Below are 25,488 nucleotides of genomic sequence, written 5' to 3'. Positions count from 1 at the left end.
AATGGTTAGTGTCTTAGATTCAAGAACACCTGCATGAGGGTCTTGGAGAAAAACCGGTTTTGGCTGCGAATATGCACATCTATAATTGAATTAAACAAACTTTCTAAAAATATGTGGGCTCTAAAACAACCAAGTCTGGCTCAGGCATTTTCTCGGGGACCTTTGTAACGGCTTCTAACTCCCGTTTATGGTTTCGGATATTGTAAACTCCCTTCTCTCGAGTCAGCTCTATACTGAGGTTTTTATGATCTTCGCCGACAAGGGATTCATAAGAGGGATGATCTATGTTCCAAGAGCCGCCAAGTTTGTCACACAAATAGCTGACAACGTCATCACAGTACCCAAGCATGCTCACATCGAAGTTACAATGGTGGATTGGATCCTTGTTGATTAAAATTTGGGGCACACTGCCGCGCACCTTATCAACAATGTCAGCCACCGGCGCGACTTTTAGCGAGGTTCCGATGCTGATGATAAGATCACAATCTCTGAGATCTTGGTTGATATTATCATGAAACAACAGCGGCAAAGCCTCTCCGAAAAATGTAATATCTGGCTTCATAACTCCATAACTTTCTTCAACATAAGCGTCTTGGTCTAGGAGCTTATTTCTTTGCTCGACACACAGCGGACAGAACGGAATCTCTTTGGCTCTGATCTGTGGGTAAAGTGTAGAGCCTTTGACTTTATATCCACAAGTCACACAAGTTGCAAATGCAAATGAGCCATGACATTGAATCATCTTTTCTGGGTCAATGCCCGCATTGGCCTCTAAATTATCAATGTTTTGGGTGTAGTTACGCAAGAGCTTACCCTTATCCTGCAAGAGACGGATGAACTTGTGGAGCGGCGCATACACATTATCTGGCGGTAGAATCATATGAGCAATCGAATAGAAGATCGAGGGATCAGAGCGGAAAATGTCTAGGTCAAACACCTCTTGTGGGTCGGACAAACCAAGATTCGACAAGCGAGAGTAGAAACCTCTAGATGAACGAAAGTCAGGAATTCCAAGACTGGTAGATATTCCCGCACCCGTAATGACAAGGATTTTTTTTGCGCTTTGTAGCTTTTTGAGTACATCGTCCTCGGTGCAGAAGTCGTCCAAGCGGGAACGTAACTGACGCACGCGCTTCATTGCCAAATGCAACAATTTGATGAGCTGAAGAAGATTCTCACCATCCAGAAGTGGCGGGAGATTTCGTGGCAGGAAGCCGAGTTTGGTGATCAAATCTAATATATCTTCACTAGATGCTGTTGGAGGAAGATACTCTTGTAAGAATTCCATAGGACCCCTCGTTTTGAGAAAACGCCGAGACTCGAAAATTGTCCGTTTCTTTGGACCAGGGACAGTTGCGTCGCTTTCCGCTCCTTTATCTTCTTCAGGCAGATATTCCTCCAAGTCAGAGGAATCTGCGCTGACATTCGACAGCGAGTCGCCATTTCCTCGTTTTGATCCGTTTGTCAGCAGCAGCTCGACAGCCCGATCTCTTTCGGCCAAAGGGATCTCATCGTAGGAGTCGTTTTGAGACAGAACTGATGTGTCTGAGTCACTCTCGCTTTCTTGCATCAACGGTTTTTGGAACTGAGTCGGCTGAACGGACATGGCCACCTTCTGTTTCTTCGACACATGCTGGAGTTCCGAGTCCAGGTCCGAGTCCAAAAGAATGACGTTGTTGCTCTGATTAGATCCCATAATGCCCCGGTGATGGTAGACAGCCTGGAAATTGGTTCGAGAAATGTGCAGGGAAGAAGAGCTAGGAAGCAGGATGAGAAGTGGCGAAGAGTTCTGTCAAGGAGGCATTGCAAAGGAAAGGGAAGTAAAATAAAAAGTGTTTATTAAGTTGTCTTTGTTTGAGTTTACACCAATATTTCTCTGATGGGTGCGATCGGTGTTTAGTTGTGTTCTGGTAAGTGAAGGTGATGTGATGAGCTCAGGCAACGAATTCGGCTATGCAATTTTTTATTGCTAGGGAGGCTTCCGATAAATCTCTCAAGGTTTTGGGATCAAATGGATTTGGGTTGACATCAGTAAAACCTGGGCGCTTGATAAGTCTACGTGCGTGCTATTCCACTCGTACATGGGGATAGATGAGTTCAAGGAGATGACGAATGCAAAGGGAAAATTCTTCGTGTTAAACCAAATTACAATTTTTGGGTATCTTCGCATTCAATTCATAACACATTGCTACCAGATACTCATTGACTTTTGAAAGTATTGTTTTATAGAACTTTAGAACGTTACACAGTTTTGTCCAGATCACCTTGTTTTCGCCTGAAAAAGCAGAAGCAAAAAAAACAACAACGAATTCGGAGGATAATAAAAGATTAGAGAGTCACAAACTTACAAGAAAAACATCTCTGCTGCGTCTTCGTGAATTCCCCTGAGCATTGTGATTGGGCCAGGAACCGCACGGCGCTATCACTAACCCTATTCAAACGAGCAAAAACGAATGTAGCCCAAACTGACAATTTTTCGGAAACATATCTCAATAAAATCGTATGAGCGGATTCATGAAAATCAGTATCTGCCCAAACGGCGGCATTTTATCATATCCAATACCTTCCCACCTCTAACTGCAATACGCGAGAGGCTTTTGGTCCACACTGCCGTGTACGGATAACTCCTATCTAAGTGAGACCAGTGTTTTAATATATCCAAGTGCAAAATAGAACAGAAAAATGCTGTGAAAATCAAGAACACAATCATGCCACAATACGATAAATAATCAAATCAATCTATCACAAAGCTCAATAAGATCAATACTCCCATCTCCCTAACTAACAGTGCCGTTGCAATGCCTCGCTTCGCATCCAGACACGCACGTCGTTCGGGCGCCGCCTGCACACAGCGCGGTAGCTGTCCACCACCTATTTGACCTGAAATTTCCACATCCTCACTTTTCCACCGATCATGTTGGACAACGTGGAATTCATCCAGACTCCTCTGGCCAAGACTCCCGCACCCGTGCTGGATGCTTGTGGTATAAATACCACCGCCTCTCCTACCATCAACAATGCTCCTTTGCCTGCTGATGGTCCAGGCAGTAAGCACTTCTCCAACAAGGCCTTGATTGGATTCTTGGTGTTGATTCCTCTCTTTGTGACGCGTAAGTTGGGCTTGGGCTTCAAGACCTGGTTGTTTTTCGCCTTGTTGTTTGCTGTTCCTATCTTGATGGCCTACTGGAGCGTTGTCTCTTCGTTCTCGCCAAGAATCAATGAGAAGGTCAAGTTGCCAGGTAAGCCTGTGGGCCACTACTTGGAGTTCCACGACGAGGAATTGAAGGCCAAGTATGTTACTAGCAACAATGGTCAAGGTACCAAGATCCCAATGGAGACTTTCCATGAGTTGTACTTCGATGGTAAGGTTTCCTTCAAGGGTGACTGTTTGGACATTTTGGAATACAGACACGACTGGTGTACCTTCCGTTTCACTATTTCTCTTTTCAAGTTCTTCTTGTTGGGTATGATCCCTGAGGTGATCATGCACTCCAAGTCTCAAGACGAGGAGCAGGTTAGAGACCACTACGACCGTGGTGACGACTTCTACACCTGGTTCTTGGGCCCACGTATGATCTACACTTCTGGTTGTATTAGCGACATCACCAAGGAGGAATCCTTGGAGGAGTTGCAAGACAACAAGTTGAACGTTGTTGCTTCTAAGATTCAATTGGCCAAGGGTGAGCACGTCTTGGACTTGGGCTGTGGCTGGGGTACCTGGGCTACTTTCAGTTCTTCTCAATTTGGTGCTAAGGTTACCGGTGTTACCTTGGGTAAGAACCAAACTAAGTGGGGTACTAGCCTTTTGAAGAAGTACGGTGTTGAGTCCGATCAATCCCGTATTGTTTGTTGCGACTACAGAGACACTCCTAAGTCTGAGAAGGCTAACGGTAAGTACGACAAGATCACCTGTCTTGAGATGGCTGAGCACGTTGGTATCAGAAGATTTGGTGCTTTCTTGGCTCAAGTTCACGAGGCTTTGGAGGACGATGGTATTTTCTTCTTGCAATATGCTGGTTTGAGAAAGACCTGGCAATACGAGGACTTGGTCTGGGGTTTGTTCATGAACAAGTACGTTTTCCCTGGTGCCGATGCCTCTACTCCTTTGGCTTTTGTTGTCTCTGCTTTGGAGAGCGCTGGCTTTGAGATTGTCTCTTGTGACAACATTGGTGTCTCTTACTCTGCCACTTTGTGGAGATGGTACAGAAACTGGATGGGCAACAAGGACCAAGTTGTGAACAAGTATGGTATTAAGTGGTTCAAGATTTGGGAATACTTCTTGGCTTCTTCCACTATTACTTCCAGACAATCTGGTGCTACTTGTTACCAATTTGTTTTGAGAAAGAACATCAACTCCTACCACAGAATCAACTACGTTCCATCTATGTACGGAATCGTTACTCCAAGCAAGGAGGGTATTAAGTGGGCCAAGGCTTAAATAAGTGATATTCTTACAACTAGTATGATATATGATAGAGAATCCAACAATTCAATAAAGAATCATTACGACTATGAAACGATGTAGGACAAAGTTATTGAAGATGAGCCCAAAAACCTTTACTATGGTTCTAGGACTCGATATAGTTGAAGCGAATCATCGCTTTGAAATAATATTGCACACTAATAATTCCAACTTCGCGGCAAATAAGTTGACTATTATAGCAGTTGTGTCGTTTCCAGAACGCAAAACTTAGTGTAATTAGATTGTAGTAGAAACGATTTCCACTATGCCACTAACAAGGGACTACTATCCTTGCTAGGATCATTCAACAAAACCATAACCAAGTAAACTGCTATAGCAGCTAACATCATTACTTCTACGATACCAATACTTAACCAAAACCTAATTTTTCATCAATGCAGCTCCAGTCATAGGACTGAATTTTTACATCTTGTCGCAACCTGTTTCACAGCCAAGACTCACAGAGGACTCTAGCTTCCAAATGTTCCAAGCATACAACCAAGTAAACAAAGTGTCAGGACCATGTGTCAAGGACCCCTTTTGTATCGTCGGCTCCGAAGTGGAAAAGAACAGAAAAACGAGTCAAGAATCTGACTCAAAGTCCTCCCTTGACAACTCCGACCTCCGTGGGTCCGGCCACCCTCACCACACAAACTCCGAAAAAAGCAATCCCTCGGTATTGCAAGCCCAAAACACCAAGGCCGCTGAAAATTTGAAAAATTCATAACAACAAATGTCCGGTCACACTATCTCGCATTCAAATTTTTTCGTTTGACTCCGTCCTCCAATATCTTACCACCATTATCTCGAGATTGATAACCATACAACATTCAGAGGATCAGCTAGCAGATACCTTTATACAAGTGTATAGTCCTGCACTCCACCGTTATCGGTCTATATCTGCAGGAGCCACGATGTCGGCGCTCACCCGGCGACACTAGGGCCGCGCCTGATACCACAATCTCCGGTGAACCGACGAACCTTGATTGAACACCCGCACAAATGGCACAAACACCGTAGACCTGTACATCCTCACCCTATAATCGGGCTCGGAGTCCTGCAGCAAAGCCCCCGGTCCTGCCATCTGACTCCGTTCACTGGCTCATTCCGTGGTTAAATCTGGGGTACCACTTACCGCGGGCCACTATATAAATCACAGGATCTGCCCTCCTAGAAAAATTTACCCCAACATCCATTTATTTAGGTGATAATATTCAAGTTCTTCCTAACTGAAAATCTTTGTACCACACATAAGCGTTCTTTGAACTGAATTTGATTCCGATCCTACTTTAACTGACATCAAACTATATTATTCAATGGCTTCCCCATTCCCAACCGTCTCCTCTAAGGCTTCTGGCGTCCAGATCTTGGGCCCAATCCCAGCCGAGGCAAAGCACATTTTCTCGCCTGAGGCACTTGCCTTGGTCGCCACATTGCACAGAAACTTCCAGGGCCAGAGAAAGAAGTTGTTGGCCAACCGTAAGGTGGCCCAAGCACAAAGAGAACAAGGTATCATGCCAGACTTCTTCCCAGAGACCAAGTATATCAGAGACGACGCCACTTGGACTGGCCCACCATTGGCTCCAGGTTTGAGAGACAGAAGAGTCGAGATCACTGGTCCTACTGACAGAAAGATGGTTATCAATGCATTGAACTCCGGTGTTGCAACTTACATGGCTGACTTCGAGGACTCCTTGACCCCAGCTTGGAAGAACTTGGTCGAGGGTCAAGTTAACTTGTACGATGGTGTTCGTAGAAACTTGTCTTACGAGACCAACGGTAAGAAGTACAAGTTGAACTTGGACCCAGGCAGACACATTCCTACCTTGATCGTCAGACCAAGAGGCTGGCACTTGGATGAGAAGCACGTCTTGGTCGATGGCGAGCCTGTCTCCGGTGGTATTTTCGACTTTGCCATTTACTTCTACAACAACGCCAAGGAGTCTGTTGCTCGTGGCTTTGGTCCATACTTCTACTTGCCTAAGATGGAGCACCACTTGGAGGCCAAGTTGTGGAACGACATCTTCTGCCACGCACAAGACTACATTGGAATGCAACGTGGTACCATCAGAGGTTCCGTTTTGATCGAGACCTTGCCAGCCGCTTTCCAGATGGACGAGATCATCTACCAATTGCGTCAACACATTGGTGGCTTGAACTGTGGTAGATGGGACTACATTTTCTCCTACATCAAATCTTTGAGAAACCACAAGGAGTTCATCTTGCCTGACAGATCCGATGTCACCATGAACGCTCCATTCATGGCTTCTTACGTCAAGCTTTTGGTCAACACCTGTCACAAGAGACAAGTCCATGCATTGGGTGGTATGGCCGCTCAAATTCCAATCAAGAATGATGACGCCAGAAACAAGGCTGCCATGGAGAGTGTTGCCAAGGACAAGTTGAGAGAGGTTTCTGCTGGTTGTGACTCCTGTTGGGTTGCCCACCCAGCTTTGGTTCCAGTTGTGCTCAAGGTCTTCAACGAACACATGAAGGGCCCTAACCAGATCAATGTTCCTCCAAAGGTTCCATACACCCCTGTCACTGCAAGAGACTTGTTGAGTCCATTTGTGCCAAACTCCAAGATTACTGAGCAAGGTATCAGAACTAACTGTATCATTGGTTTGTCATACATTGAGGCTTGGTTGAGAAACTTGGGATGTGTCCCAATCAACTACTTGATGGAGGACGCCGCCACTGCCGAGGTCTCCAGAACCCAGCTTTGGCAATGGGTTACTCACGGTGCTAAGACCGACCAGGGTAAGGTGGTTGACAAGGCTTACGTCAACAGACTTTTGGACGAAGAGTACGCAAAGTTGGCCAAGGCTGCTGCCCCAGGCAACAAGTTCAAGAAGGCTTTGGAATACTTCAAGCCTGAGGCTTTGGGTGAGAAGTACTCTGACTTCGTCACTACTTTGATCTACGACGAGATCACCACTGTTGGCAGACCAATTCCAGCTGAGAAGTTGTAGGGAGTGTATTTATTGAAATGAACAATTATGAAGTATAATTTGACGAACACGAGCACTATATGACTTTGTCCAGCCTTGTATGCCACGAGAAGAAATGGACGAAGAATCAATAGAGGGAACAAAACATAATTTAAAGGCAAAGAAAGGAATCGGACTATTGAATCTAAAAGTATATCAGGAAAACTTTTTTTTTCTCCGAATTTTTGTATCGATCGCAATTCCGCACTCCCCCAGGTTTGTGTGGCATGTACCCCGGAGTTTTTCACCTTTTCATTTCTTCTACTAATTTCACAAAACACCATCAAAATGCTTAGAAGAACCCTGAGATCACTCACAGCTGGTTCAGCCAGATTTCTCAACTACGGTAAACCACAGAACCCTTCATATAATGAGCTCGCTGCAAGGATAGATCCCATCAAGAGAACTGGAGAAACCATCGAGGTTAAGAGAGCCCGTTTAACTTACCAGTGCAGAAAGAGAGGAATTTTGGAGAGTGACTTGCTTCTTTCCAGATTCTCTAAGAAGCATCTCCAGAGCTTCACCATGGAACAGTTGGATGAGTTTGACTCGTTACTCGATGAGCCTGATTGGGATATTTACTACTGGGCCACCAAAAACTACGACGTGACGCCTTTGCCTGAGAAATGGAAGAATTCTGAGATCCTCAAGTTGTTACAGGAGGATGCTCAGAATAAGGATAGAGAGATTTTGCGCATGCCTGAGTTGCACTGAGTAGAACGAAGATAAGCCTGTTTTAAGCCAAACATATCTTGAAAATGAGCTGAAGAGTTGGAGGATTGGAATATTCAAGGGCTTTGTTTCGCTTACTGTGTTCAAATGGATACAGATTTTGTATATAATTGTTGTCTGGTCTGAAGACAAACCTAGTATCGTATTGACAATAGAACAGTTTCTATAATATACCCGCGCTTTGATAACTCAAAATCTCAAATTATGACCCGTTCTCGTATTCATTCTTCTAAAATGATGCACGCCAATATTTAATCCAACTGATTGGGTTCTAGGTACAAACGATGAGAATACACTATTTCATGAATTGGATCAAAGCCAATTTTGCGTATCCTTTGTATACAATTTTTTGGCACTCTCGAGTCGTTTATTCATGAGAAAGAATTTAGTTTCAAATTCCTGTCTCACTTTCATCTTGTATGCCCCTAAGTACTCTGTCTACAGTACTACCACACACCTTATCTACAACATGATCTCCTTGGAAGCCATTCCCGAATCCCTCCGGTTAGACAAGGACGTCACTCCATACATAAATCGCTCAATTGAGCTCAACGACGCAAATCCCGTGGTCAGCTACTACTGTAAGCTCTATGTACTTGAGCATATCTTAACTCTGAAGCAACATCTCGATAATAAAGAGGTAGAGATCTTCACCATATCATTATTGGACGAGACAGAGCAGACCAAGAATTCGCAAGATGACGAGGCACTTCGAACTGTCCTCAACAGTCGCCAGCTCTCGCTCAACGCAGTTTTTGTCTTTGCTTTCAAGATCTTTAACAGCTGTTTGGAGGATTTGAGCAACTACGATGGAGTCAGCAAGGCTAAGATTGGCTCGAAAATCAAGGCGGCTTTGAATTTCTGGTCACTCCTTCTGTTGTTTAGCAATGAGAAAGAGGAAACTGTAGACTATGCAAACACCACAGGAGGCCAATGTAAAACCGCCGAGGAGTTTGCAGGATTTTGCAAAGAGAAGCAAAAGGCTTTGAAGTTCCAGTTGAGCCGGCTCATCAAGAACGAAATTCCTGTCAAAGCAGATGATGACGATGAGCTTGAGCGTGAGCTTGAATTCTTGACTTTCAAGAGTGAGCAGGATAAGGGAATCGATGATGTAGGGGAAATTAATGAAGAAGCATTCACCGAAGATAGTGATATACCTGAAACGGCCCCAGCTGGCCCAACCAAGAATGAGAAGAAGGACGACCTGAGCGCCTTGCCCCCCTCATCGAACAATGGATTCAATGGACTCGACTTCGACGACACTGAAGATTTCAGTCTCCCTGGTGCTCCAAAATTTCTTCCCGGAGACGATAGCGCCGATTTCAAGCTTCCTGGCGCACCTAAGTTTCTTCCTGACGACAATGATGGAGAGTTCAAGCTTCCAGGAGCCCCCAAATTTCTTCCAGATGATGACTTGTCTCACATAAATAAGAAATCTTCGATTGTTGTGTTCTCTCCCGATGAGCAACCAAAATCGAGTGCTCCGCCACCTCCAGCCCCAAAGCCAAAGCCAGAGCCTCCAGCACCGGCGCGAGTTGAGAGCAACAAGCTGCCAGCTGTTCACGTAACGAAGGAAAATCTCAGCTCGATCCTAGACTTCAGTGAACAAATCACTAAGATTCAAAAGCATGCCAAGTTTGCTATATCGGCACTCAACTACGAGGACCTAGAAACTGCAGAGAAAGAACTTCTTCAAGGCCTCGAGCTTCTCAGAGTCGCTAAAAGTAGACAGTAAGATAATACGGGTAAGAATGCAAGTATATATTACATATCGAAGAAAACGAAGTAGCTATCCGTACCGTTCCATCAATTTTCTGTGCTTTGCAGCTCGTTCAGCCAGGGCCTTCTTTTCTTTTTCTTTAGCTTTCAACATCAATAGGGTCGGGCTGGCTTCCACCACATAGTCCAAGTTTGTCTGTGTAAGTGTGTCATCTACCTCACCCTTCACTTCGCTATAATACTGTTTCATCTGCTGCTCCTTCTCATGCTGCTTGTTCTTCTCCCAGGCAAACTCTTGCATTTTCTTGAGGTCCTTTTCGTCTTTGCTTTCACGAACGAATTCAGAATCCTGAAGAACAATTGATGCCAATGAGTCCTGGCCGTAGCGTACTTTACCGCCCTCATTTGCAGTGATTCCCATGATGTATGCGGGAACATTATTTCGATCTCGATTTGATCGCTCCTCTTTATCCTCAAGGTTGTATGAGCGTAGATGCTTCGGATCTAGGCCGAGTTCTTCAATTTCAAGCTCGTAATCTGTGTCATCTGAATCGTTTTGATCATAAGCATTCTTCTTTAACTTGTTCTTGTTTTGATCCCAGTTACCGACGATCTCGTCCCATTGCTCCTCTGCATTATTTCTCCAGTGATCTCGTTTGGCGTCGTAATCGTCCAGCGCATCAACAGCATCTAAACGAGATTCAGAAGTTTGTGCTGCGTTCAGGTCTGTCCCGACTCCAAGTTTACGCTGATGAGCAAATGCATCTAGTTGTTCCTTTTGCTCCTCATCCTTAGGCTTCTGTAGTTTGTAGTACCAGGGCACGTTCTGAATGAACTTGGGAATGTATTGCGAACTTGAGCCTTCTGAGGCCATTCTGTATGTGACTTGGTTGATATTATGTATCCTAACACGACATGTGACACATAATAGTGACGGTATCTAGTAGGTTTGACATGGAAAGTGAGACAAATTCAAAGAACGATAAGAACGATTTTCAAAAATATATTCTTCGATTCAAAATCAAGAAATGCTCACAGTATTTTGAAGAAAAAAAATTCTATCTCAATTCTCATCTCAGCGAAAACTCTCTCAGCATCAACCCTGGCTTCTGTCTTATCAGTGTATGATTACCTATATGCTAATTAAACCCGTTCCATTCGTCATCCGAATTCTCCTCGGCGTCGTCTTCTAAAACACCCCACAACTTCAATCTCTCATCATCAAGGATCTCTTCCTGGATTTTGTTTCTCAAAGCCTTGTTCTTGGCAGTGAGTGCTAGTTTTTGGAAAGGTGCGATCAAAGTGGCGATGGGAGTAGCGTCGGCAACAGCCTTGCGCTTGGCTGCGAGTTCTTCCTCTGATAATCCTTGTGTAATGCTTTCTTCGACGTCTTGGTCCTTTTCCATCTGCACATCGTCTTCCTTGTCGCTGTCATCATCTTCATCATCCTCATCATCCTCGTCATCTTCATCGTCTTCATCATCGTCGACATCATTTTCTTCACTGTATGTTCTGAAATCCTTGAAAACAACATATTCAATTTCGTCTAGAAGAATGTCACAAACATGGTATGTCAACGATTGAGGGAACTTAGGATCGGCGCCCAATGGATATTCATTCAACACCAGCAAAAACAGATCGATTTTCTCCTGCGACCAGTCCTCAGAACTGAGACGGAACAACATGTGCCTAAGCACTCTTCTGACCAACATCAAGTACTTGTCGATTCTCCATTTATCTATCGAGTGCCATTGTTTCAGAAGTGTTGCCCAAAAAGCCTTGTGGAACAACTCCAACTGCTTCGCTGGAATGACCTCAGAATAAAGCTTTCCCAAGTTACCAGCGAGGTCTTGTTGTGGAATCGGTTTGTCACAGTACCACATAGAGAAGTAGAGGCCCTTCCATATTTTCTGTAACTCTAAGAGGTCGAGCTGGGCCAGACTCTTGGAGGTCAAGAAGGCACAAAGTGATTTGAAGGCGGCGCTTCTGACGGCAGCATCGTTATGTGCCAATTTGCGCACAAAGGCACTTGTTTCTGAGACCATTGGTGTTGTAGGTAGCTGATGGATTTGGGCCATCGCAGATAATGCAGGAGAGATGGGATGCCGATGGAGTGTGGAGAGAGATGAGAAGGATCTAGTTGCAAATATTGGCAAATATAGAATCTTTATGGGCAATGCTTCAAAATGATCGTATTTTATTTTTGACTCGTTTGGTTGTGGGAAGGCCTGGTTGAAGACTCCTCTCTGAAGAGTGCTGTATTGTGCAGCGGAGCTATTGGTACTGCAAACACGAAACCGTTTCAAAGAAAAAAATAATACACATTGCGTGAACATCTTTCGCAAGAACCGGCTTCTATGCCGAATAAAGTGGCCCACACTAGCTATATTGTGTGTCGCTTCCTACAAAAACCAAACTACACCGAAAAGACTCCAGATAAAATATACATTAGCTCAAAATTTAGACAATCAAGTATCTGATTGGGATGTGCAACAACTTGACGACGTATCCGACAACACCCATCATGACGAAACCAACACCGACAGCTCTGATGATACTGAGGTACTCTAGAAGTTAGTAAACCGTAGAAGCAATACGACGCGGCAAACCAAACGGGAAACACGCCATATCAATGGAGCCCGTATGGGAGGTTGTTTCGTGACAAACAGTCTCCCAAAACGCCCATCTTTGAAGTTGATAACATGTTGCTCAGTGTATGAGGCTCCGCCTAAACCATATGTGATTCATATGCTAAGAAACCAATGGAATGCTCATCACAAAATACAGGCCATCAAATGAAAATACTTCCAGATAATAGTCATCCATTATTATCCACTTGTGTAGTGGAACTCTAGTCTGGTGACAATCACTTCTAAAGAAGATACATACCCTTTCTGGTTGGCTTCTGACATTTCTTGACGAAGGTAGAACCCTCCTTGAAGAACTCAACTGGAACTTCAGCAAACTTCTCTAATCCCTCGGCCATTTTGTTGTAGATGTAGTGTTACTGTTCTGAATTTTGAAGTTAGGTGTCCACTGCGAACAGAGTAAATGCAGGTCTGAGGGGACGTGTAGTTCCTATGGATATCGCCTACGAGACAGACATGGAGCGGAGGAACAAATGTTGATTAGGAATTTTCTAAAATATATTCGTGTTTTAGTTTCAGTTTTAGTTTTTGTAGAAGTACGGGCTCTTTGTTCGTCTTGTGTGTAATCGTTATTGTGCTATGTAATAGTTAGGTTGTCGCTGTACCCAAATGCAATGTGAGAAGCTCCATTAGAAAATGTTCAAGAATTCTTCTTGTTCCTCGATAAGCCTGTTCTGCTCGTCTCTTTCGGCTCGGGCTGCGGCTATCTTGTAGTAATGGGGCTCTCTACTACCTAGCCATCTCTCCATGATCAATTTCATGTCCTCAGTAAGACTCCATTTGTTGATAATGTGTTTGAGCTCCGCAAATTCACCGGAATCTCCTTTGCAATCAAGGAGAGTTTTCAAAGTCGAGATATACTGATGCTCAATGCGGTCGGTATTCTTATAGGACCACGACTTATTGAATGATTCCTCGTTCACATATGAGGCCAGCCACTCACGAGACAAGTCTGTGAGCAAGTCATAGCACAAACTATCTTCAGGCGCCTCTTTGATGATCTTGAGGTATGTCTCGAAGGGTCTTGTACTATAGCCAGGTTTGCACTCTTTGTAACACTTCCACAATTCTTGGAATAGACTCACACGCATAGAGCGGAGCCCGTTGATGTACTCCAAATATCCTTGGTAATCGAATGAGGGTGACGCTTGCGCCTGGCGTAAAGTAGATTGGAGTGTAGCATTACTAGTTGGTGCAACAACAGCGTTGCATTTTGTTTCCTTAAGATAAATTTGAAGCGCTCTGTATTCTCTGTATCGCGTTTTGGAGTCGCTCCAGCGGAATATGTCGTCCCAGAACACCTTGTTCTCTTGTAAATCGATATCATAGTTGGTTTGAAAGCCATTAATGAACGCAAGTGCAGAGCGGAAGTCACTGTTAAAAATCAGAGCCACGACAATCGTGGCCAAGAGCCCATTGTCAGGATATAGTAGGTCATTGTGAGTAGGTTTTTGGAATCCGGCTACTAGTTCACCAGTCGGGAGAATTCCCCAATTCTGCTCAATGATGTGATACACCTGGCGAATGTTTTTGTTGTATGCCACAGAGTTGATCATGCATTTAACAAGCTCTTTATCAAGCACAACCTTGTCACAGCCCAGCAGGAGCTTTTGGTATCTAGAGTACTCGTCAAAAATACGTAACCATTGTGTCTCTGACGCCAAGAATGACTGTCGAGTATTGAAATCATGATCATACAAACCGCCGGTGTCAATGATCCAAAGTGGAGAGTACCCCCCTGCAGAAACCTTGAATTTCAAGAGCCAAAGTTCGCGTGTCATTTGTGTGTAATGTTGCCCATTAGGGTGTTGCTTTTCCAAGTACTGAAACCAAAGAGAAGCTAAGTCCAACTTACCGTTTTGCAACTCCAAGTTGATGATATTCTCAAACTCTTTGGGTGTTAAATCCACAGAATATTCTAATTTTTGAGCGTAAAGATGACCGTCCTTCCCCAACAAGTTGGCGAAAATTTCACGTATAAGTCTCTTGAATCGGTGAGCATCCCTATATTGTGATACTGCCAGGTATGAGTTGTCCTCCATGAATTTGGATGCGTTGGACTGCGTGAGTACTCGAGCTTGTTGGTTGACCAATTCTCCAACTAGGTGAGAAAGCTCTTCTCTAGTAAGAACCTCGTTCCAAGGTAGTGCCAGGCTCGGCAGTGTCCATGCAGCAAGAGCCTCTGCCAAGTCAATGAACATGTTCTTCTCAATGAACATCTGGATCTTCTTCTTGACTTGTGCGGAAAGTTGTGTATGATCCGAAGAAGTAGTGGGCTGAGCTGGTTGCAAATGCTGAGACTCACAAGAGAGGAAACTTTGCATAAAGCTGGGAGCCGCGGATTTAGCGGTGGTGAAGGTACCATCTCTCGAAGTCCCTTCCACAAAACTCTGGTGTGCTAATCTTTTTCCGTCTTCAACGCCAAAACCGATCGCCAGAGCACTATTGTGAGCTCTGGCATTTGTGAAAGATCGGCTCAAGGTATGAGCAGACGCCTTGGCTCTGCCAATACTCGATCTCATGACGGAAAGGGATGTATGAAGCGAATTTGATACGTCTTCTTGACTTTTGTATTTTTCAGTGGTGCATAGAGACGGACTTGAGGATCAGTCACGTGAGGATACAAAAAAGACGATTACACAAATTGACAAAGATGCAAATTTCGCGAGAGATAAACCTGGAGAAGGAGAAATGATGGTGAGGGAATTTATAGGTTCGGATTTCTGCAGAAGTCTTACTGCAATTTGGAGCGCCAGCTGAGACATTGAAAGAATATAGAGTGCAATTCGTAACCTTAACGCTAAAACAAAGGAGACAAAACTGCATCACCTAATATTTCAAAAAGGCAAAAGCCAATTTTCAATGAAGAACTAGTCACAACTGGTCTTCACAGTCCATCTGGTGCACTAAAAAATACGCTCATAAGATCTACACTTGGACAACATCAGACATTAGCTGTTGATCATAATTCTCCTATAGTAATCGAAAATGCATATAAACTAAGGGCTGTCCTATAACTTGGATGCGCCGAAGCCCGAGTCAGGAAGACCACCTACCAAGAAGTGTGCGTTGTAGTTAGCAATGTTGAGAAGACCCGCTTCAACCGAACCTCCGTCTGCCAGAAATTGAATGCTCTCTTTTGTGCCTTTGATGGCCCACAGTGGGTTTTCAGCAATGGACAGGCCTAGTTCACGTCCATATTCCAAGCCTGCTTCGAAATCGGGGACGATCTCACTGATGAATCCAATTTTCAATGCTTCTTCAGCCCCAAAAACTTGCCCGGTTAAAGCATACTGGTTCATCAAGGATTTATTGCTAACGAGAGGCGTCATACGCTGCAAGGAGCCCATATCTGCTACAATGCCTATCTTAATTTCCCGAATAGACAACTTGACATCTTTAGTAGCGATTCGAATGGTGCACGCAGCCGCGATATCAATTGCAAGTCCATAGCTTACACCGTTCAATAAGGCAATTGTAGGAGTTCTCATTCTTGCTGGAACAGAGATAGCATCCTGGAACTCACGGATGTGCTGGTACATGAAGTTGCGCCTAGAAGCGTACGACCAATTTTCTTTTCCATCAAGTATCTGGGTAGCAGCTTTCAAATTGAGACCAGAGGAGAATGCCTTTGGAAAATTGGAAGAGATAAATACAACCTTTGTTCCTGGGTCAGAATCCAAGGTTGTGAGTATATCCTGATATTTACGCCAATCCACCTCGCTGAAAGCATTCAAGGTTTTTGGATTGTTATACTGAACATGGAAAAAGCCTTCGTCGACCTCAGTCACAATCCACTTTTCGTCTTTGGAGAGCTCAGTTGTATTAATGGTCATCTGCTTCTGTATGCTTTGGGTTCTGTCGAAAACTCTTGTTACAAAGTAATGACCGTAATGATGATAATTCGAAAAAAAGAGACCTAGGCAGTTGTGCCAGGACCTCCACTATTTATCTTTATCTTGTGCTTTCCCCACAGAAACAACCTACCGAGGAAACTAATCAGACTGCACATAAACACTCACACCGTATATTTACCCATGGGTGCAGTTAGGTTGTCTTCTAGTCCAGCTTGTTCTAAACCTTCTATCATTTTTTGGCGAATCAAGCGATTGGCTTCTTTGACAGCCATTTGAGTAAGTCCCTCAATGAGAAGGTATAGTTTTGGTGGTGCTGGCACTTCTTTGCCACCTTGTTTAATCGTAGTTGGCACCTTAGTGTTAGGTGGGTAGTATTGACCCTTGTTAGTAATAGAGGTCGCTGTAGATTCAATGATTTGGGCAAGACTCTCTCGGTTAACGACAATCCACCGCGCTTTTTGTGGCAAGTCATTAATTGTGATCCTTGAATGGAATTTGCACTTGTCAGGACCACTGCTTTCCTCAGCTTTTCCTTCAATGATAGTGAACTCTGGAAGATCTAGGCCAGCCTCACGTTCTTTGTTGGGGGTATCAACTGTAGAAGGAACCGGAGTAACCAGATTCCCGTCATTTGCAACATCGTAGGCCCTTCTTTCCATGACTTGGTTACTCTTTCTAACCTGATCGAGCTTACTCAATCCCTCTCCACCGAAACCGAAGCGGTATTTCTCTTTTCCTTGTTTGACTTTGTCCAAGAACGCATTTGCTATACTGAGGAGCCGGTCGTCTATTTCCGAATCCGGGATCTTGCTGAGTCGCAATGCCTTAACGAGATCGGTGATTGACCGCTCTTGCTTCAGAGTGACCAAGGTATATGCATGCCCACTCAGACCTGCTCTACCTGTCCTACCAACTCTATGGACATAGTCTTCCATGTGATTCGCAGGGTCGTAATTCACCACAAGATCCAAGCCCTTCACATCCAAGCCCCTAGCAGCGATTGAAGTGGCGAGCATGATGTCCACCCCACTGTTTGGATCACTGAACTCTTTGATTGCATACTTGCGGTCAATTTGCTCCTTGCCACCATGGATAGCGACACATGCAAAACTATTCGCAAGAAGCTTCACTAGCAACTTATCAGCAGAGTCTTGTTTCTCCACAAAAACAAGCTTCTTCACGTCTGGAAATTTCAGAAGAGTTGAGATAAGGAGTTGGAGCTTCATGGAAGAGATCTCTTCTTCAGATTCATGGCCTTCTAGACCAATGAATTCGACTCTTTGCGTAATTTCTGGAGGCACCACGCTGATTCCTCCAACAATAATTTCAACAGGATCAACCAAGATGGCTTTTGCTAGGGATTCCATTTTTTTTGCAAATGTTGCAGAAAATAAAATGCTTTGTCTGTCGGGTCTGATTTGGGAGAATATTTTGTTCACTTGAGGTTCGAAACCAAAATCAAACATACGATCAGCCTCATCTAACACAACATAGGTCACTCTTCTCAAATTACAAACTCTACCACCATTTGCGGCTAATAAATCGATTAATCGGCCTGGAGTAGCAACCACAATTTGGGAGCCTTTCTTTAGATCGGCTATTTGAGGTTCAATCGAAGAGCCACCATAACAGCACGCTGTGGAAATAGACAATTTTTTTGCAAAAACTGAGAGTACCTTGTAAATCTGTAGAGCTAGTTCTCTTGTAGGCGTTAGCAAAATACCGATTGGGCCGTCACCATCCTCCAACGGCGGTTGATCTTGAACGTGTCGGAGAAGAGGTAAAATAAATCCCAAAGTCTTTCCAGAACCAGTCTTTGCAATACCTAGAAAATCACGACCTGACATGATAGATGGCAAAGCTTGCGACTGTATAGATGTTGGAGTTTCGAAGCGTAATTCTTCCTTTAAGATTGAGACTACCAAAGAAGACAACCCAAGTTGATCCCAGTCCCAAATTGGAGAAGGAACGTTTGAGCCAGACACTTTGATTCCGTCCATTGAGAGGCGGAGAAGAGCAATATCCTCTGGCATTAGATTCTTAATTGCATCTGGCTCTTCGTAAAAGTTCTTTCTGAATGGTATATAGTCTACTTGACTATGGTCGACCACCAGTAGCGCTTTTTCCTTTTGTAAGCTCTTCATTTTAGATGAAATGAGCTTTTGATCCTCATCTTCACCCAGATTCTCGGGCTCTGAATCTTCAGCCTCAACGATCATTGGGCTTTGATTGACCTCTGTTGTTTCTGTCTGCAAGCTATCCAAGTATGCATCCAAAGAGTCTTCAGGAGACTCATCAAGAGAATGAGATTCCGAATCGTTTGAGCGAGAGAGTGTTGGTTTCTTGAATAACAATTTTTCTGTGGTATTCTCTGTTTCATCAAAAAGAGATGACGAAGTTGAATGGGGCCGAGCCTTTTTTACTGTTCGTTGTGGAAATTTAGGAATTAACGTAGCCTTAAAATTTGATTGCTCACTACGCTTCTTCTTCCAGGCCTCTAGTCGCAGATTTTGTTTCTCCTGGAGTTGAATCGATGATGATCCCAGTTGGTCTGCCTGTTGTCTCTTTTTCTTCCACTCCTCTAGTTTCTTCAATCTTTCGAGTTTTTTCTCATCTACGGCGTTGTCGATATTAGACCCATCCTTCGAGATAGGTAGAGCTAAGTCATCTGATGGAGTAGAAGCTTTCTTTGACTTCCATTTCGCTAGCTGTTCCTGGCGTTTTCGAAGTTTCTCTGCTTTTGCAGATTCCAAAGCGGCTTCAGACATGTTAGTTACGCTAAAATAAGACTCAAAATGGTAGAGATGCACACCTTTTCTTTTGGTTGTAGTAGTAAGAATCTAGGGAACTGATAGCGAGATGCGAAGGATCATTAAAATCAGTATCACTAGCTCGCTGACGAAACAGTGAAACAAAAAAGAAAAAAAAAAGATGCAAATGAATTTAATAAAGAAACGGTCGAATTATTGACCTAGAAGATTTAGTCCTGTGGTTCTTTTGGCTGCAAATCTAAAGTAAGTCATCCAAGAAATGGTCAAATCTGTTCTCAGTCAAACAAAAAATTCAATATTTATGAAGACAGAAGCCATTCTTAAAGAAGCTCCTTGAACTTTCGTTTTAAGTTCAATTCACTATTTGCGTCAACAGTACTCCCAAGAGTAACTCTCACCTCATTCTAAATCCGCACCCTACATACACCCCTGACTGTTCATTATACATTGTAGGAACAAAGACCAGACTTTCTTCTCCTAGACCAAAGCAAAACAAATTACGTGACCGTACAAGAACACACAAAACCAGCAATTTATATATACCGTCTCTCCAAAACTAAACCTTCTATCTGTCACTTCTTCTGTCATGCCCTCAGATAATGATATCCAAACCCTTCAAGAGATGGGTTTTAGCCGCAAACAGGCCATTGAGGCACTAGAAGCCACTGGAAACGATGTAACCAATGCAATTGCACATTTGTTTGGAGATTTGCCCCCGGCTCCGCCCTCCCTTCCTCTGCGAGACTCAAGCGTTCAACCTCAGACATCGGTGCAGATCAGAAACCCCAACGAGATCCCGCAGTTTGTCGGCGAATACGCAAGCTCCGCTGGCTCTGATCCTTTTGCAGATTATCCATCTCTACAAAAACCTGGTTATTCTGAGGAGTGGGACGCAAATGAAACTACCATCAAGGAATCCGACGAGGTCGACTTGGTTCATATAGAGGACCAGAATGGAAGCGAGAGTGTTTCAATTCAACAGGAAATTGAACGCAGTGACACTCTGGACTCTGACATGAGTTTTGCTCTTCCAGAGAACATCAAAACTGAACGTAATTTATTTCCTATGATCCTTGCCAAGGACCAGAAGAATAAATGTTGGCCTCCGTTGCTTTCGATTCTTTGCTCATATCTCCCATTTGCTAAAGCCGTCTTGGAAGCTGATGCGACTGATGATGTTGTGAAAGATCTACAGAGAATTGTTTACTTTTTTATGCACTATAGTGAAAGCAAACGGTGGTATATTGACGCAAGCCGCATAACGGAAGCCTTCCTGCGTGAAGCAAACTTTCAGTTTATGGATGAAGAGGTGGTGTTGCGGATGATAGAGAAGCTTGTAGCCACAGTTCCCACCCTACGGGACATCTTCGTGACATTAATCGAGACCTCCGACGATGAGAACAAGGCAGACTTGATGGTATTGGAAGTCGAGTCTGACAGTAGATTGCCTACATTGTATGAAACTCTCAACGAGATGATTTGGCACAAGGATTTTTCCATGTTGGGCTGCGTGAAGTTCGATACCGTGGCTCCTCTCATGACCTATCAATTAGTATGTGACGAAGAAACATATACTACACCTTTCGATCTCTGTGAGATCCACTATCCAGAGATCTACAGCGCTCTGTATGTTGACACAATCAAAGAGCAGATAGAGCTTATCAAACAGGCACAAACTGCACACCATGAACTGGCTAGAAAGCTCATGGGATTGAATTTCTTCGAGGGGAAGCGAATTGATAACATGTTGGATGCATCTAAAACAGCTCTCGCAAATTTGTCGAATGGCGTGAGTGAAGACCTATCGTCGCTTAAGTCCCAACTCAGCGAACTTCGTACCACTGAGCTAGCTAATCAAAGCAAATACAAGGAAACAGCTTCACCAGAAAGGCTTAAGTCTTTCGATAAGATTATTTTGGCTAATCCTCAATTGAAAGCCTATATTCTTATTGGAGTCATTATTTCAGAAAGCAAATTCTATGTTCGGTCTAATAATCAATGGATTCAAATGGAAGACAATGAAGCAATCGAATTTGATGAAGTGAAGGAGATCGTCCGTGATGTGAGCCGGAGAGGTCCTCATGTGATCACTCTCATCTACGCTGACTCCACCACATTGATCAAGTCAGAGAACGAAATAACAACAGATCCATTAGAAAGCGCCTCTAGCGACTTGATTGAACTAGATTCGGCAAGTCTCGAACTACAAGCTTGTAAATCCGAAGGTTCCGCAGAGGTAACCGAGTTCCCAGAGGTAACTCATGAGCCACAAGAACTAAAAAAAATTGAAAAAGCTGAGGCAGAGCCCACTGACCTAACTGAAGTGCCAGAAAAAAGTCAGACCAAAGAAAATTCAACTATTAGGGTAAAGCCTGAATTGGCGCAACAATTTGCCGCCGAGGAATCCGACGTGTCTATCTATTAACCGAATTGGGTTTATCCTGCATATACATGCCGAGAGAATCTAGCTGAAAACCCTCCAGAGGAAGCAGGTATCAGGTACACCTTCAGGTCTCTGAAATGTCTCAAATTCAGAGCAAAATCAATTACTTCATAAGGAATCGGAAGGTGCACTATGCAGCCTTCATTCTTTTGTTGTTTGGCATAACCTTGCACACAATTCATGGACAAGGTATCTCTATAGATTATGAAAAGACCGGTTACATGCAAGTACACAACTATAGATCTACAACGGATATCATAAATAATAATTTTGTGGTTGCAGATGTGAGGATTACCCGGTGTATGCGCGGTTTCAGATGCAGCCAGCCAAAAGAAGACGTTCCAAACGGATATTGGGAGAGGATGCCCCACAAACTCAACCTCTTTCAGGACGGGTTCTCTCTATTTAACTACTACATGTATGTTGCTAAGGCCAAAGGTAGCTTGTCGAGTAGATTCGTGGTGGATATCTCTTTCACATACAGCAACAAGGAACCAACCACTGGAATGGAGGGATCCAAGTGGACCCTGCAGAGATTATACCAAGAGGCATATATGTGGATTAACTACTTTGATACGCCCGAGTTCCACATACCGATCGTAAGAGATATCAATGTTTTGTACGGAAAGCAGGATTTGTTTGACAACCGGCCTCACTGGAAGTTTGAGTCAGCTGCCATCATTTTACCAGTAAAGCAGACTATTCACTGCACAATTTCTGCGTTACGTATCCAGATAAACCAAGAGAGTTCGATTCTATCTGCCGAGCAAGAGTTTGATTTAGTTTTGAAGAAGAATGGTATTTTCGTTACCTCGGACCCAATTGTCAAAGTGATTCAAATCAGTGATTTACATATCAACCAGGGTGATGGTGCTTGCTTCGAGAAATGCAAGTTCGATAAAGGCACTCTTGACTTCATGAGAGACGCTTTTGATGCGGAGTCAGGCAACAAATTGATTGTGATTACGGGAGATATGATTGATTACATGAGTTCTCCCCATTATGAATCCGTAATCTTGAAAGCGGTGGCTCCAATATTAAAAGCTCAAATTCCGTTTGTTTTCGTCTTTGGAAACTCAGACTATGATATGATGGACTCAAATACAAAGTTGAACGTCTACAACTTTATTGCTTCTTTGCCAGGATGCTACAACCAAAAAATTAGTGATCTTGACCATAGAATGCATGGTATAAGCAATGGTAATATCAATATCTACCAAATCCCGCCACTTGAGAACAACCAGAGTCCAGACTACAACGCACTTGACCTTACAAAGCCTCAAGCAATGATCACATATCTTGATTCCGCGCTGATTCATATTGACGATTCACAAGCAAACTATCTTTACAGACTTAACCACCATCATAATGAAGACGTTGAGCAAAAGCTTCTATTTTTCCACCACCCACTTCCGAACTTCAGGCCTTCTGGAAAAGTGAAATTAATTGGAACCTACAATGAGAAACATTACTTGCAAACGTCTACAGATAAAAAGATACTCCTGGACATCAAGGCTGCTGGTTACAAGGTTGTAGGTGTGGGCCATGAGCATGAAAACGATGCGTGTATCTGGGACGAAGACGACAAGGACATGATTCTTTTGTGCTACTCGGGTGTCACCGGTGAATCTGCCATCAGGAGACTAGATTCACAATACAAGCGCCGGTTGCGTGTATTCCAGCTTGACTTCGAGAAAAATCACATTTTGAGCTGGAAGAGGGATCCCGAAAGGCAATTCGACCCTCAAGAGATCTGGTCCGAGCCCGTTAATCCAATTGTGTGATCCAAGAAGGAGGACCTTTCATACCTACACAAATGTAATGAATACGAATACACTCAAAGATTATCATTTTTGACATTTCTTGCCTTTAATTTCCATACCGTAATTCTATCTTGTTGTGCTCAAGACTCTGGTGTACGGATGTCTTCCCCATTATCACCCAGATCATCAACTGCGATGGAGATGAGCTTACAACTGTACCATACAACACAATGGGAAAAGCCAAAAAGACGCGGAAGTTCGCACTTATGAAAAGGGCCTCTAAAGGAACCGACCCTAAGAAAGACAACAAAATCGTAAAAAAACAGGATCCCGAGCTTGCACGGTCTGTTCCTCAAGTCTCTTCAGCATTGTTCTTCCAATACAACGAAGCCATCAAGCCGCCATATCAGGTTCTTATAGATACCAATTTTTTCAACTTCTCCATCCAAAAGAAGATAGATATCGTGAGAGGTCTTATGGACTGTTTGTATGCCAAATGTATACCTCTTGTTACTGACTGTGTCATGGCCGAGTTGGAGAAGTTGGGACCCAAGTATAGAATTGCCCTCAAGCTAGCCAAAGACCCACGTATCAAGAGACTCAGCTGTTCTCATGGAGGAACTTATGCCGATGACTGCTTGGTGCATCGTGTGATGCAGCACAAGTGTTACATTGTGGCAACCAATGATGCTGACTTGAAGAGAAGAATTAGAAAAGTTCCGGGTATTCCGCTTTTGAGTGTTGGAGGCCACGCTTATGTGGTAGAGAGACTTCCAGATGTATTCTAAAGGGTCAGCATAATGTGTTTTTTTCACTTCATTGTATTTCGATTTGACAAGATCAGACGAAAGTGAAGAACTGCCAAGACACTGGAGATTATAATCAAAGTAGCCAGTCGAGCCATTAAAACTGAATTAGGAACAATATCTCCTATTTGTTCTCAATTTTTGATGAGATGAGCGAAGATCAAAAGGAATACCTCCCCTGGCTATCTGCATAAACAACATGATGGACAGCCTACGAAGGTAGTATCGGCACCGGATGTTAATTCAACTGTACTATAGTATATTATAAAAAAATGACTACACGAATGTTTCGATGGAAGATGATATTATTACATTTATACAGTAGTGGGGCTCAGTAGGCTCGGAGATACAAAAATTTAGCGACTCATTATCCTGATTAAATGAGAAGAGCTGCAGCGGCAACAGCAGCCAAACCGGCACCGATAGTACCGCCGTTCAAACCTTGGACAGCACCAGCAGAGAACGTTGTGGTGGTACCATTAGATCCGTTAGATCCATTGGCAGCGGTTGCAACAGCGGCAAGAGCGCCGAAAGTAACAATGTTGACGAAGTTCATTATATGGAAGTTTTGTGGGAGAATGTAGCGATTGTAGGGGAATGATTTGTAAGGAACGAAGGCCAGCCGATGATATTTATACCTTGAAAAAATGCCGCTATCTTTTCTTATCGCCCCCGAAATCACTGTGGCTAGACAGGCAAAGAACTTGCGGTCAAGTGTTATCTTGCAGCTAGACACTTTCCCGACTGCACATGGCTTGAGACTTGGGGTTTTCGGCAGGAACATATTCATTCCATGCAGAAATTTGCATTTAGCGTTGCGCTCCCGGTTCTTGATTGCCCAATTGAGTCTAATTACGTACAGACTCTGCAAAGTCTAAATGGATTAATCAGGCATGAAAGGGGAACATTTAGCAAGGCTGTAACATGAGGCGGTTTCGGGATCCCGAAAAACGCCGTGCATTTGCTTTATTTCTCGAACGCTTGATCTTAATTTGCTCGGATCCACACAGTTTGCATTTCTGTGAATGTGATCAATTGCCATTGTGGTGGGTCAAGGTGTGGCGCCAAAGTTTGTACAGTCAACCAGCACTCTATATTGAGGTGACATATGGCATACCAAGAACATTGCTAGATCTTGAGAACTTCCAAAGATAAGAATTTCTTTTGTTTGGTACCTGGCTCGATTTGAGTATGATCTTTCCGACCTTTTCGAATTGATTAAGGGCACATTCCACTGTAACACGATTCCAGACCACAGTACGTAGAATGGTGACACGCCTTCGAATGCTACAATTTG

At 43.7% G+C, this 25,488-nt stretch overlaps 13 protein-coding genes across 13 annotated transcripts, besides 1 other annotated feature; 7 read left to right on the top strand and 6 right to left on the bottom strand.

Moving 5' to 3' along the window:
- Window positions 1–103: 103 nt before the first annotated feature.
- On the bottom strand, window positions 104–1,696 carry PUMCH_001118 (uncharacterized protein; the record flags this gene model as incomplete). Its single annotated transcript, XM_063020183.1, has 1 exon — window positions 104–1,696. One exon carries the CDS (start codon window positions 1,694–1,696, stop codon window positions 104–106), a length of 1,593 nt encoding a protein of 530 aa, XP_062876253.1.
- Window positions 1,697–2,914: 1,218 nt separating this feature from the next.
- PUMCH_001117 (uncharacterized protein) lies at window positions 2,915–4,438 on the top strand (the record flags this gene model as incomplete). Its single annotated transcript, XM_063020182.1, has 1 exon — window positions 2,915–4,438. The coding sequence occupies one exon, from the start codon at window positions 2,915–2,917 to the stop codon at window positions 4,436–4,438; it is 1,524 nt and encodes a 507-aa protein (XP_062876252.1).
- Window positions 4,439–5,778: 1,340 nt separating this feature from the next.
- Window positions 5,779–7,434, top strand: PUMCH_001116 (uncharacterized protein; the record flags this gene model as incomplete). Its single annotated transcript, XM_063020181.1, has 1 exon — window positions 5,779–7,434. One exon carries the CDS (start codon window positions 5,779–5,781, stop codon window positions 7,432–7,434), a length of 1,656 nt encoding a protein of 551 aa, XP_062876251.1.
- A 306-nt stretch (window positions 7,435–7,740) lies between these two features.
- On the top strand, window positions 7,741–8,166 carry PUMCH_001115 (uncharacterized protein; the record flags this gene model as incomplete). The annotated part of the gene is made up of 1 exon (XM_063020180.1): window positions 7,741–8,166. One exon carries the CDS (start codon window positions 7,741–7,743, stop codon window positions 8,164–8,166), a length of 426 nt encoding a protein of 141 aa, XP_062876250.1.
- A 391-nt stretch (window positions 8,167–8,557) lies between these two features.
- PUMCH_001114 (uncharacterized protein) lies at window positions 8,558–9,919 on the top strand (the record flags this gene model as incomplete). The annotated part of the gene is made up of 1 exon (XM_063020179.1): window positions 8,558–9,919. The coding sequence occupies one exon, from the start codon at window positions 8,558–8,560 to the stop codon at window positions 9,917–9,919; it is 1,362 nt and encodes a 453-aa protein (XP_062876249.1).
- A 54-nt stretch (window positions 9,920–9,973) lies between these two features.
- Window positions 9,974–10,777, bottom strand: PUMCH_001113 (uncharacterized protein; the record flags this gene model as incomplete). The annotated part of the gene is made up of 1 exon (XM_063020178.1): window positions 9,974–10,777. The coding sequence occupies one exon, from the start codon at window positions 10,775–10,777 to the stop codon at window positions 9,974–9,976; it is 804 nt and encodes a 267-aa protein (XP_062876248.1).
- Window positions 10,778–11,042: 265 nt separating this feature from the next.
- Window positions 11,043–12,239, bottom strand: PUMCH_001112 (uncharacterized protein; the record flags this gene model as incomplete). The annotated part of the gene is made up of 1 exon (XM_063020177.1): window positions 11,043–12,239. The coding sequence occupies one exon, from the start codon at window positions 12,237–12,239 to the stop codon at window positions 11,043–11,045; it is 1,197 nt and encodes a 398-aa protein (XP_062876247.1).
- Window positions 12,240–12,363: 124 nt separating this feature from the next.
- Window positions 12,364–12,429: a sequence feature (Short protein (PUMCH_001111, WPK23861.1) was converted to a misc_feature.).
- A 346-nt stretch (window positions 12,430–12,775) lies between these two features.
- On the bottom strand, window positions 12,776–12,889 carry PUMCH_001110 (uncharacterized protein; the record flags this gene model as incomplete). Its single annotated transcript, XM_063020176.1, has 1 exon — window positions 12,776–12,889. One exon carries the CDS (start codon window positions 12,887–12,889, stop codon window positions 12,776–12,778), a length of 114 nt encoding a protein of 37 aa, XP_062876246.1.
- Window positions 12,890–13,180: 291 nt separating this feature from the next.
- On the bottom strand, window positions 13,181–15,073 carry PUMCH_001109 (uncharacterized protein; the record flags this gene model as incomplete). Its single annotated transcript, XM_063020175.1, has 1 exon — window positions 13,181–15,073. The coding sequence occupies one exon, from the start codon at window positions 15,071–15,073 to the stop codon at window positions 13,181–13,183; it is 1,893 nt and encodes a 630-aa protein (XP_062876245.1).
- A 1,496-nt stretch (window positions 15,074–16,569) lies between these two features.
- On the bottom strand, window positions 16,570–19,176 carry PUMCH_001108 (uncharacterized protein; the record flags this gene model as incomplete). Its single annotated transcript, XM_063020174.1, has 1 exon — window positions 16,570–19,176. One exon carries the CDS (start codon window positions 19,174–19,176, stop codon window positions 16,570–16,572), a length of 2,607 nt encoding a protein of 868 aa, XP_062876244.1.
- A 589-nt stretch (window positions 19,177–19,765) lies between these two features.
- On the top strand, window positions 19,766–21,604 carry PUMCH_001107 (uncharacterized protein; the record flags this gene model as incomplete). The annotated part of the gene is made up of 1 exon (XM_063020173.1): window positions 19,766–21,604. The coding sequence occupies one exon, from the start codon at window positions 19,766–19,768 to the stop codon at window positions 21,602–21,604; it is 1,839 nt and encodes a 612-aa protein (XP_062876243.1).
- Window positions 21,605–21,699: 95 nt separating this feature from the next.
- On the top strand, window positions 21,700–23,406 carry PUMCH_001106 (uncharacterized protein; the record flags this gene model as incomplete). Its single annotated transcript, XM_063020172.1, has 1 exon — window positions 21,700–23,406. The coding sequence occupies one exon, from the start codon at window positions 21,700–21,702 to the stop codon at window positions 23,404–23,406; it is 1,707 nt and encodes a 568-aa protein (XP_062876242.1).
- Window positions 23,407–23,615: 209 nt separating this feature from the next.
- On the top strand, window positions 23,616–24,173 carry PUMCH_001105 (uncharacterized protein; the record flags this gene model as incomplete). The annotated part of the gene is made up of 1 exon (XM_063020171.1): window positions 23,616–24,173. One exon carries the CDS (start codon window positions 23,616–23,618, stop codon window positions 24,171–24,173), a length of 558 nt encoding a protein of 185 aa, XP_062876241.1.
- Between the last annotated feature and the right edge of the window lie 1,315 nt (window positions 24,174–25,488).

Source organism: Australozyma saopauloensis, chromosome 1, assembly GCF_035610405.1.
Source record: "Australozyma saopauloensis chromosome 1, complete sequence".
NCBI lineage: Eukaryota > Fungi > Ascomycota > Pichiomycetes > Serinales > Metschnikowiaceae > Australozyma > Australozyma saopauloensis.
This window is presented reverse-complemented; position numbering and strand designations above follow the sequence as displayed.